The sequence below is a fragment of the Nicotiana sylvestris genome, chromosome 5 (genome assembly GCF_000393655.2).
Source record: "Nicotiana sylvestris chromosome 5, ASM39365v2, whole genome shotgun sequence".
Lineage (NCBI taxonomy): Eukaryota > Viridiplantae > Streptophyta > Magnoliopsida > Solanales > Solanaceae > Nicotiana > Nicotiana sylvestris.
This window is the reverse complement of record NC_091061.1, coordinates 141,771,884-141,785,037: the sequence shown is the minus strand read 5'-3', so window position 1 is coordinate 141,785,037 and position 13,154 is coordinate 141,771,884. Positions and strand designations below refer to the sequence as shown.

At 37.1% G+C, this 13,154-nt stretch overlaps 1 protein-coding gene across 1 annotated transcript; it reads right to left on the bottom strand.

Annotated features, from left to right (window-relative positions):
- Nucleotides 1-8,072: 8,072 nt before the first annotated feature.
- LOC104210999 (protein SLOW GREEN 1, chloroplastic) lies at nucleotides 8,073-12,881 on the bottom strand. Its single transcript, XM_009759984.2, has 4 exons — nucleotides 12,101-12,881; nucleotides 9,979-10,125; nucleotides 9,056-9,136; nucleotides 8,073-8,523 (listed from the first exon to the last, which is right to left on the bottom strand). The coding sequence occupies exons 1-4, from the start codon at nucleotides 12,731-12,733 to the stop codon at nucleotides 8,338-8,340; spliced, it is 1,047 nt and encodes a 348-aa protein (XP_009758286.1). The 5' UTR covers nucleotides 12,734-12,881; the 3' UTR covers nucleotides 8,073-8,337.
- Between the last annotated feature and the right edge of the window lie 273 nt (nucleotides 12,882-13,154).

Below are 13,154 nucleotides of genomic sequence, written 5' to 3'. Positions count from 1 at the left end.
AAGCTTATATCTCGCAATATATAATGATGACTCAGGAAATTAGCAACCTATGAAATTATAGCCCTTGGTGTCTAGTATTCAGAACATCAAACCATTTGTCATTTGGAGTTGTGTAAAAAAAATTATGGCAATTATACTAAAAGCTGTCTGGAATGAGTTTGGAAATCGCTGACGAGGAATTTGTTCATCGCGAACGCGAGAGGAGGGTCGCGAACGCGAAGAACAAACCCTGGGTAGCAGAATAAAGTCCAAATTCGTCCCATTCTTCCATTTTTGGACCAAGGAAGCTCGAGTGGGGCAATTTTTCGAGAGATTTTCAGAGAAAACAACGGGATAAGTGTTCTTAACATAATTTTTGATAGATTACTCGAATCCATTGTTGTTTTTAACATTTAATTGGTGATTTTAAGTTGGAAAAGTTTGAAAACTCTCTTGGATAGATTTGAGGATTTGAGGGTCGAAATGTTATCGGAATTTAGTAATTTTGGTATGGTTAGACTCGTGGTTGAATGGGTTGTCGGATTTTATGAGTTTCGTCGGATTTCGAGACGTGGGCCCCACGTGCGATTTTGAGTTAAATTTCGGATTTTGTTGGAAAATTAGTATTTTCATATGGAATTAATTCCTATAATTAGTATTGACTGAATTGAATTAAATGTGGCTAGATTCGGGTCGATTGGAGGCCGATTCAAGGGGCAAAAGCATTTTGGAGTAGGATTTTGCTCGGATTGAGGTAAGTAATGATTGTAAATGTTTGTCCTGAGGGTATGAAACTCCGAATTTCACATCGTTGTGTTATTTTGAGGTGACGTACACGTTAGATGACGAGCGTGAGATCATGCACCATTGGGGATCGTGATTTAGTCCATCCAGTATGACTGTTTAACTGCGTATTTAATTGAAAATTATTTTCTATCATCATGTTTTGGGATGAATGCCATATTTGGGCCTCGTGCCAACTATTTTGGACCCTTAGGGGATTTTTACTACTATTCCTCATTGTTTTGACTTTATATTTGTATTCAGTCATGCTATATTCTACTGTTTTCATAACTCAACCATGTTTACTCTATTTTGACATCTTAAATGATAGTTTGGGTTGAGCATCATATTTTACTGTGTCCGAGTGGCTTTTAGAGATTTCTGACTAAGTAGGGCTGAGGGCCTGTGTTGTGAGGTTATTATGGGATCGGGTTGCACACTGCAGCAGTGTTATACTGATTTATGATCTTGAGGTTGAGGGCCTGAGTTGTTATGCCACGAGGTGGCTTGATATTGCACTTGGGCCGTAAAGGGCCCCTCCCGGAGTCTATACACCCCAATGAGCGCGGGTACGCTGAGTGAGTGATATATTGATTTTGCCACGAGATGGCTTGTTATTGCGTTTGGCCATAAGGGGCCCCTCCCGGAGTCTGTACACCCCCAGTGAGCACGGGTACCCAGTGTGAGTAATATAATGTAGCCCGAGAGGCTGTTGTTGTTTCATATTGTTGCCCGAAGGGTTGTTCTTGATCCACGTTTGGCCCGAGGGGCGGTTCTTGATTCTTGTTATACCTGAGGGGTTGATTACGAGTGATTGTGAGGTAGCCCGAGGGATGGTTCTGTTGATATTATGCCCGAGGGGCGGTTTATGGTACATGTTTTGCCCGAGGGGCAGTCTACATTTTATATCATTTTTACTCACTGTTTTATCACTCGTTTGAAACTATTGAAAGTTATTTTCAAAGGCTTTTACTGAACTGAGCTTGATTTATGAAGTAAATAATTTATGTACTGTGTTGGAAATGTCTTGCATTTGTTATAGCGTGTTGACGTGGCTTACGTGTTTTCTTACTGCGCAGCTTTCATTTACTTTTATTACTTACTGAGTTGGCGTACTCACATTACTCCCTGCACCTTGTGTGCAGATTCAGGTAGTTTTGAATCCCGTAACGGGTGTTGATTGCTTAGTGGCAGAGTCATTGGAGTTAGCAAGGTAGTTGCCCGACGTTTGCAGCACTGTTATTTCTCCCTCTTTTCTTCCTTAGACTGTATTTAGTACATTTCTAGACTCTTTGTTGTATTCAGATCTTTGTAGATGCTCGTGACTTGTGATACCCCGATGTCGGGCTTGTATATTTATTCTGCACTAGTTGTTTAGACTTATATTATAAGATTTCTTCTTAATTAATGACTTAAAAATGACTGTTATAGAAAAATAGTTAGATTTGGGAATTATGTCGGCCGGCCTAGTTCCACGATAGGTGCCATCACGACCGAGTCGATTTTAGGGTCGTGATAGGTACGACTGCTGCCACTGGCTAGGCTCCGCCCACGGTACCTCGTGCCCGGGGTCTGATATACAACAGTTGTATGCCTAGGAGCCTGAGCAGTAGGGGTCTGTGCTCCCCCTCCAATCTGAGATGTGGCTGGGTCTGCTGGAAATAAATCAGCCCGGGTCATAGTGTCTATGAACTGTAGCATACGGCCTATGACCTCCTGGAAGCCCGGTGCTGACATAAAATCTACCGGGGCTGGCTCTTCCGCAGGCATCTAGCCCTGCTCCTCAATAATAGAATCCTCTACTAGATTCGTTGGTGGAATAGCTGGAGAAACTCTGGGATGTCCTCGTCTCCTACCTCGGGCTGGTGCCCTCCCTCGGCCTCTAGCAACATGGGAAGTAGCTCCTCCCGGGTCTGGAATATACGTTGTACGCGTTCTCACCATCTGTGAGAGAATAAAAGAAAGATACTTAGTATAACATTAATTGTACGATAGGAGATGAAGAAAGAGTAGTTTCCTAACAGCCTATAGCCTCTCGAAGACTCTATTAGGCCTGCTCATAACTTGTGAGACCTACATGACCTAGTACTCTGATACCATGTTGTCACGATCCAAATTCTCCTTTAGGCCGTGATGGTGCCCAACGTTACCGCTAGGCAAGCCAACAGTGAACTAACCACATGATTATTTCTTTTAACATTTTAGAAATAACTGATTTTTAATTTGTGCATAAATAAAAAGTAAGAATGTTATAAAATGAGAGAAAAATATCCAAAATCATCATGTGTCTACTAGTATAATTTTCAAGACCTGGTGCCACAAGTGTATGAGCTACTAGAAGAATATATAAAAGAATACTAAACTACTATCTGAAATGAAGTAGACAGAAAATAAATGCAACAGGAAGACTTCAGGTGCTGCAGAACGGGCTTAGAAGGCAGCTCACCACGAAGTCTCGAAGAAATCAGGAGTGCGCGCCGAGTTGATAACCAGATGCACGTATCTCAGATCCTGCACGGGTAGTGCAGAAGTGTAGCGTGAGTACATAAATAACATGTACACAGTAAGTATCTAGTCTAACCTCGAAGAAGTAGTGAGAGAGGTCGACTTCGACACTTACTATAGGCTAAAATAAAAATACTAAAATTCTGAATAAGCATGGGGTATATAAATGATAATAAAACTCAATAACAAGAAAGAATAGACAATTGTTTCACCTATACTAAGTCCCAAATTAATTTTCATCATTTAATCTCTCAAGACAATGAAATAATATCGAATATAATTGGGCTCCAAGTATTAGTACGCACGAATTATGTTGAGGACGTAACGGCCCGATCCAAAAATACATATACATATACTATGTGCACCGCCAAGGGTCAAACGCCACAACCCATAGATGCATCTATTAACCGCCGAAGCGAACAACCCACTCCCATGAGAATAGTGGAATTTACCTCGCTCACGGAAAATACTTGCGACGCGAGTGAATATAGATTTCTCAAAATTATCATAATATTGTTCAATTCTTTCCAAAAATAAGGAATCTAAACTTGTAACTTTAAATCATAAAATCCTCAATCTCAGCTTTTATTCAATAAAATTAATAAACATAATCAAATAACGGTGTCAACAAGGCATGGTGTAAACCTAAGACTACCCGGACATGAGCCTAATTAGTGGCTACGTACGAACTCTAGTCACCTCGTGCGTACGTAGCCCCTACAAATAGAAGCGTATGTTAATTCAATTCACATATGGGGTTACTTCCCTCTTACAAGGTTAGAAAAAGAGACTTACCTCGTCTCAAAGCTTAGTTTCCGGTCCACAATTGTGCTTTAAACCCTCAACTCGGTGCCAAACGACTCGAAACTAGTCAAATATTATATAAAATAATCAATACATGTCCAAAAGTTCATATCCTAACTATTAAAGTGATTTTTCAACCCTAATTGAAGAATTCCTACAATTCACCCCGGGCCCACATACCCGGATTTCAGAAATTTTTGAAGAAAGTTGTTACCCATAATCTAATGAACTCAAACATATAATTTTCACTCAATTCCATAACCATTTTCTTGGTCAAATCCCATTTTTATCAAAAATCTAGGTTTTCCATCTAAACTCATGATTTCACAAATTTTACATATTAAATCTAGCCATAATCTATGTATTTAACTCACATTGTGTAGAAATTACTTACCTCAAAGTGTTAGGTGAAAACCCATCTCTAAGAGCTCCAAAATCGCCCAAGGAATGAAATAAATGAGCTCAAAAATGTCTAAGTCCGGTATTAAATGAGGTTCTACCTCCAACGGTTTTCGCTTCTACGGACCTGGGGCCGTATCTGCGGCACCGCACCTGCGGAAAAGATATCGCAGGTGTGGTCCTAGCCTAGACTGGCTGGCTCCACTTCTGTGGACCACTGGGCAAATGTCCAAAGCCGCTTTTGCAGCCAAGAGTTCGCACCTGCGGCTGGCCAAGCACTGGTTCGATTGCACCTGGAGCTGGGAGCTTCAGCTGTTTCTCCCAAGTTCCAACTTGGTCCGAGCCTCGTCCGATTAGCATCCGGGCTCCTAAAGCCCCGCTCGAACATACTAACAAGTTTGAAATCATAAAACGGACTCGCTCGCACCCTCGGAATGCATAAAACATCAGCAAAACTAAGAATCGCACCAGAACCAAATTGAATCAACTTAAAAACTTCAAGTTCTTCAAACTTACTCCGACCGCGCCGAAACATACTTAAACTGCTCGGAATGATACTAAATTTTGCGTGCAAGTTTTAAATCACCTTATGAAATTATTCCTGATCTCAAAATCATAATTGGACCTCGATAACACCAAAACCTACTCCAAACCAAATTTAAAGAATTTTAAATCCTTCAAAGAGCCAACTTTCACTTTTAGGTGCCAAAACGCTCCTGGGTTATCCAAAACCCGATCCGAATATACACCCAAGTCCAAAATTATTATACGAACCTATTGGAACCGTCAAATCCCGATTCCGAGGTCGTTTACTCAAAACATTGACGAAAGTCAAACTTAGCCCTTTTTTGCCAACCTAAAGGAACCAAGTGTTCCGATTTCAACCCAAACCCTTCCAAATCCCGAACTAATCATCCGCACAAGTCATAAAATAGTAAAAGTACATACGGAAAGTCTTATTTAGGGGAACGGGGTTCTAGAAAGTAAAACGACCGATCGGATCGTTACACTAATTCTTATATTTTGTTAGCTCCTTGACTTTTTAGTTAGGAGTTCTTAATGATGTATACATGAACTTATTTCTTTCTCTCTCTCTTTTTGTACTCAATTGCATCCTCGTTGTTGAAATGAAATCTTATTTTAATTGTTAAAAATTAAAAAAAAAATTAAAAAAAAAAAAGTAAACAACAAAGTAGTAATGTTCTATCCATGAATTACATGAAAATGGGAAGCAAAATCTGAAGAAAAAGATACATAGACAAAAGTTGCAAGAAAATATGAGAGTCAATTGAGATTTGCGAGATTAAAGAGGGTAAATTTGCTATTAATGAAGAGTGATATTATCAAATCACGAAAACTACATATTAATTCTCTAGTACAGCACTATATATATACATATACTAGTTTCTGGCACGTGTATCCCATATCTATACATACAAACTTTTTAAAATGAAATAATTATTATCAAAACCTATATGTGATGATTAATATGGAAATTAAAGTAGAAAATTACAAGCTCAAAATGATGAATAATAAATGGCAAGAATTAAAATTCCTCAATGTTTTTTCAAAAACGTTAGTTCAAGAGGTTTTTGCTTCTAACTATGCAAAATTATCAAATCTCAGTATGATTTAAGATTAATGTTAAAAAATGATTCAAGAAATAAAAGAATAGGGGTATAAATATCAAAGAGCACATCCAATCCTTATGGCATAAACATAATGCAAAAGAAAACATGAGACAATAGTAGTACAAATTTTAAAAATAGTAAGAAAATTTAGAATATGTTGTTCCTTTTAAATTTGTTTGCCATGCATGGTGAAAAAAAGGAGTCGATCAATTGCTCGCCATGTTAAAATTTTGAAGAGACTTACTCGAATCTCCTATTCGATTGAATCATTATATTCCCTAATCTTCATCATACCACATTATAACTCGTTAACTAAAATTAACCATGCTACATATTCATGATAATCAATAAATATACCAAATTCATCCAGCATACATATATCTCCGGAAATTTAGATATTAGATTGTTAAAAATTCAAAATAAAATTTATTCTTAAATAAATCAACAACATTCCTAGGTAGTATATGATATTATTCAAGGGTTACTTTATGCAAAAAGTAGATGCTATGGATCAAAGTAGATGCTATGGATCTTTAAAATATTTCGATTAAAAAAAAAAGATCTTTGACGATTTCAAGATATTCAAATAAAATTTCCTCTCACACCTAATATATCAAATAAATGTACATATTATTAACACACACACACACACACAAAAAAAAAAAAAAAAAAAAAGAGGACACTACTTCATAGTACTAAATAGCAATAGGAAGTGCTTTCTAGCCCAAATTTGCATAACCATAATATGTACATTTCATGAATACTCATAGAAAGTAACAAAAAAGGAAATTAACTTACTTGAGTTGATACTTGTAGAGGATTTGGGTGTTGCAGGAAGTGAACATGCAAGCCTATTAAAACTTACAAATTTTGGTACGGGAAGTAAAATATTTCATGTGATTCCAAAGTCCATTTATATAAGTTGATGGCTGCTTTGAATTTAATTGAGTATTTAATGACCTATGATTTTCTTCAACGGATGGGATATATATATACATACACACACATCATTATCAATTTTATTGGATGTCTGTTGGTTTTCTGCAACCGATGAGATTATGCATTAACTTGACTGACATTGTTTAGTAATTGCTCTACTCATTAAAGTGTTTGAAATGTTATTGCAATTTTGAACGTAGAAGAAATAAACTGCTCAAGCTGAGAAAACCAAAGGCCTTACTAAAGGCTAACATTTCAATATGGGCCCACATTTGTCCCATTTTAGTTTATTAATTTATTTTTTGTTTTATTAGAATTACATTAAGTGCTTGAATGTAGACACATAAATTTCACACTAATCTTCGCAACTAATTAATTAATTAATCATTTAGGGGTAGAGGGAAAATTCACTATTTGGTACAAAAATATTACAGGAGTAATGATTAGATTAGGGATAAGATGTCTATTTTGGTCTTTTAAGTTTCACTTTAGGCCTTCCCACTTATAATATAGTATGATAAGTTTCACTTTAGGCCTTCCCACTTATAATATAGTATGACGATTCATGTTGTGAAGTGACCCTTGAGAAACCCTTGTTATAAATTGTGGCCTGTCAAGGTTTTCTGATTTGTCCCATTGTTCTTTCCGTCCTTAAAAAAAATACATGCAGTTTGAAGTCTGTAGGGAACTGTATTTAAAATGAGCAATTTATATAATTTCTTTTAAAAACTATGCATTATGAGTAACACCATGTCTGGTTATTTACAGAACAATTTTTGTATCTATGTATTTACGAATCTGTTGATCAGTTTTTCTAAAGAAAAAAAAAAAGCCAAAAAGCTATACAAGAATGGATAAGCATATTTGAGAATGTAGATAACTCCAGCTTTCCTACTACAGACAAATTAAGAATTAGCACAGTAAAACCTCAACCTCCATCTATTTTCTTAATATCACTAGAACGGAGAGGCCCCAGAGTTTTGACCTAGCAGTAAGAGCGCAGCGTATGATATGCGGTTTAGACGCACATCACAAGTTCAAACATTGTCAGACGAAATCCTGATATTTAAGTGAAAAGGGTAAAGGAGTGGATCCTTTATCCACCGAGTTTAGACCTACTAGCTGGCCCTCAGGGATTTCTGGGTTATCAAAAACACAAGACTAGACACAAAAATGTACTGCCCTATAATGTCTGTCTACATTAGCAATGGAATTTTTTCTATCACACCCTCTGATCACCCCTTAACCATCCAGTCATAATAGCCTAGTTGAAAATGTGAAAATTGGGCATGAGTTTTCATGTCTTGTAAGAAAATTGAGTCTTGAACTCCTTTTCAAGTTGTTCCCTAGTTTCTGTCTTTGCAGCCAACACAACATCATCAAGGAAACCTCTCTGAGGAAATTCTTCGGGTACAAGACTTCGATATATCTCAAACTGCTCGTTAGCTTCTTTCTTCTTGTCCAACAAACTGTAGACTATTCCCTGCCACCAAGTCCCGAAAAGGGTCAGATTCGAGAACAAGTATAGCTGAGTTGCCTGCACTATAAGCTCTAATATTTCCTGAGTATTTTTTTTTCAGAACACATGCATTAACACGTTAATCAGAGTTAATTACAATCAAGAGCAAAACTTGCTGCATATGCATGACACGTGCTTATTGCCTAACCAATGCATCTATCTTTCCTCTCTGTGCACTACACTTGCTTCGCCATATATTGCGATCCATTTAATTAGTGCTATTTTTTTGTTGCCGATCTCATAACATATGACCGTTGCTATCAGTCTCTAACCTTGATGAAATTACAAGATCAATTATGAAAAGCTCTAAAGCTTTTCAATGGTCCCATTTGAGTCAAGAAGGATGGCAAGTAACAATTTAGCAAAAAGTTTACGCTGATTAAGAGAGCTACAATTTGCTTATTCTTTAGATATCCTTTTAGAAAGCTCACAATTCAAGAAGAACGCTAAGGCTTATAAAGTAATATATGCAGAGGAAAAATAGAACATAAATTACCTGGCACAGATAAGGCCTGAAGTCTCTTGGGTTCTCTTTAACAAGATGTTGAAACTTCTGTAAAGCCTCTTCTAATTCACCCTGCACGACACGAGTGAATGTAAGAGAGGAGTACTAGGCTGAACAATTTTGTATCCTCCTTTTAATTTTTATGGCTATATAGGCAAGAACTAGCAATTGGTTCCTCTGAGGCTCTGACTATCAAAATATTGAGCATGAGACTTGCAGGAAAACTCTCCCTCTCCAGTTTTCAACTAACGTTACCAAATAAGAGTAGTTGGTGCTATCACGATCTTCACTAGCAAAAGTAACCTCATAACTTAGCAAAGATAACATAATTGTACAACCTATTACCTGCAAAGCAAAACGAGACGAGCATGCAACCTGCCACAGTTTCACGCCCTCTCTCTCTCTATCTCTCTCTTCTAATCTAGTCATTAGTGTTAAACTCTAGGGATATCCAACGTTATTACTCCATTTGTCCCACTTCATGTGACACACTTTCTTTTTTAGTTTGTTCCAAAAAGAATAACACCTTATTATATTTAGAAGCAATTTAACTTAAACTTCCCAATTTATCTTCAATGACAAGATTTTGTAGTCATAGAAATTTTTAATAGCATGTTCTAGAGCACAAGTTTCAAAATCCTTTTAATGGCATGTTCTAGACCACAAGTTTCAAAATCCTTTCTTTCTTTCTTAAACTTCATGCACAGGCAAACACTGTCACATAAATTGAGACGGAGGTAGCATTATAAATCAAACAAAGGAGGCATCTCTGTTATACTTAATTGTATCAACTTAGGCACAAGATGTTACTGTAGACAAACTACAAAAGATACAGGGTTGAGTATTCTTGTGATGTAATAGATAAAAGTCACTCTAAAGAAACCAAATTTGGCAGGTATACCACAAGCCATTACCTTAACGACATGCATTTGTGCGACTAATATTTTTATGTTTCTCTCTACGTTGACTCTTTTTTCCCGACGAGCAACTTCTAGAGCGTCACTCAGCATCTCAAAAACAGCAGGACCTTCAAAGTTCTTGTGCATCACCATTGCTAAACCCTGGAACAATTCAATGCATAGATAAGGTCAATAAGCAAAACTTATAATCATTGACAAGGTTAAAAGAGTATGAATTCCGAGAGTTACACATAATGCGTACAACTTCTAAGAGAGGTCATGTGCCATCACGAATGGCAGGATGCTAAGTAATTCAAACATGGAGAACATTACATTAATTATGATTGACAAATATTTAACTGTGGCTCAAATACTTAAAACCCGACATCATGCGCATTCCATATATCTAGTTAAGATAAATCTCATGACTTGATCAATACATTACATCCTCAGTGACAGTGGAACCTTCTAGTTCTCAACAAAATACTTTTAGTGGTGTAGGGGCCAGCTTCTGCCACCTCGACTAATTCCACTAGATACATGCTACCTCCACCAACAACAAGTATTTGGTAATTTTATCCACCAAGGCTTGGACAAATCGGAAGAAATCACCTAGTGTTTTTGCCTCCACTGTGAATTGAGCCTGAGACCTCATGGTTCCCAACCCACTTCATTGACCACGAGGCCACACCCTTGGGCGTAATTATCAACAAAATACTACTTCCATCAAATTTCTTAGTGCCCTCACTTAACACAGATACATGCTTGATTCTGATTACTTACAATGTTCACGCCATATATGTTTATGTCTACAGTGTTCTCCTCCTCCACGCTGCAAATTTGTAGCTATCCTTTAAAGAATTGTTTCTTCATTCTAATGGCAGTGCTATTTTGAAAATGACATATGATTGAAGTTCAAAATATTCGTGTCTCAGGCTAGCATTCACTGCAAGTATAACTGGATATCCTACTTGAACGCATAGTAAACATTAAGTATCCAAGCTTAGACAACACCATAGATTGAATGACAAATGTCGAGCTGCGCTCCTCAAAGAAACTTGATTTGTATTTTTAAACCATTGTGTCAAAGCTTTCCTTATATGAAGCATCATAATAGTCCTCATGCAAGTTCACAATTCTAAAAAAAACACGAGTTTCTTAAGTAACGATTATTCGTTACATCAGGTAATGCCACTAGTGTTCAGAACATGGTTAGCACCACCAGTAAGCGAACAGGCTTCTGAAGCAATCATTCTTGCTCATGCACATCTTTATCATTCTTCAGTTTAGCAATAACAAAGTCGAAAACAAAATCACATCAGTGGGATCCAAATATTGCTGTTTCTACAGAAATAACCAGTCTAAGAAGGTGACCTGAAGAATTCAAGAGAAAAAGAGGATTTTTCTGCTACTGCATGATTTATCCATTCGAAAGCAGTTTCTTATACAATCTTCCCGAATTTATTAGGCTTCAAATGCAGTTGCATATGACTTTTCCAAAGATTAGATTAGTGAAACCTGCATTATTATTGCCAAGGCATCCAAGCCAACAACAGGATCCTTCTGTTTAGTCGTCACAGAATATCAATTAACAATGAGGCATTGCTCAATTACCGTCTGGATAACTGATAAAGAAAATGGATACCGTATCCCATATCTATCGTGAGAGAGTAAAATTTCCACATAATTTAGATTCTAGAGTCCATGTTCGACCTTCAAACCATAACAAAATATCCAATTACTAACTTATTGACATTCTCCACTGTAATGCAGAATTCAACAGTTGATCAAAACTATATGAAATGATTGACTCGACGGAGCTGTATCCATCAAACCACCCCAAGTAACAACAAACAATAAGGGAAAAAGAACATATAGTGATTGTTAGGTCTGCCATATATATGTAATGCTAAATAACATGGCTCACTGCACAAAACTCATCACAAGACAAGATATCATATATCAACTCTAGATTTTGACACTCAACAATGTTCTATAAGCAACCAATAACATCATCTTGAATTACTCGAAAATTAAAACAGGTATTTCCTAATCCTCTTCAGTTCAAACATGGTATCTAAGAGTTTTCTGACTACATCAAAATAGCAGTAAAACACATAAGATTTAGGGAACATACATGCAAAGCTCTGAGCAAGAGAGGCCTCTGCTTCAAAATCTCCTTGAACAAACTTTTAGCCTTACTCAGCTGCCCCGTCATCTCATAGCAAAGAGCCTGCAAAAGCCTCCACTCCATTTCTCTAGGCTGGACTTCAATAAGCTTCTCCACATACTTCAAAGCCTCTTTAGTCTTCCCTTTCCTCATTTTCACATTAACAATAGTCTTCAAAGCCTCAACATCTCTCTCATTCTTCTCCAATAACTTCACATACATCTCCTCTTCTTCCTCACTATTATCTTCTTGGGTCTCAAAAACACTACTTTCTTGAACTGGTCGTGACACTGACACTGCATTCTTGGCCCTTAAACCCATAAACAAGAATGACCCAACAAGTAAAATGACAATTTTTTCACTGAAAAACTTGGGAATTTCTTTCTGGGGTTTCCAAGAACAAGTTAAAACTGGTGAATCTTGGGGTTTGGAGGTTGCTTGGAGTTTGGGGTAAAGAGTGCTCAGGGTTTTAGGACTGTAAAGTAAAAGGGTTTTGAGGGGGTTGTATGAAATGGGGTGGTGAACAAGTTTTGGGTTGTGATTATTGAGGGTTGTCGAGTGTAGGCAGAGTGGGATTTTGGTGGCAGATGAAGTCACCATTTTTTAGCAAGCAAGAAAGATTGTAGTGGCACGCACTGTAGAAGAAGAAGAAGAAGAAGCTGCTTAGAAGAACAACATCAAGAAAAGGGGAGGAGTACCATGTAAAAGTTCTGTCTAGCTCGTACTTGAATTATTATCAAAAACCTCCAAAGGGTTTAAGAGGATAGAATAATTAGATGCTTGATACGCTTCTCCAATAATTATAAATTTGACAGGCCACCTTTCTATTTCCCAAGTATAGTTTTAGACTTTAGAGGGAGAAGAGTTCCACTTTTGTCATTTGTTTATAAAATTCCCATTAAAGTGTAATGATATTCGAATCATATTAAATTGGATTACACAATCATAGGCAACGAGAAATCTTAATCTATATTATGAAATAAAATTGTCTTATTTCAAATTGTATTCATCCACGGAGTAT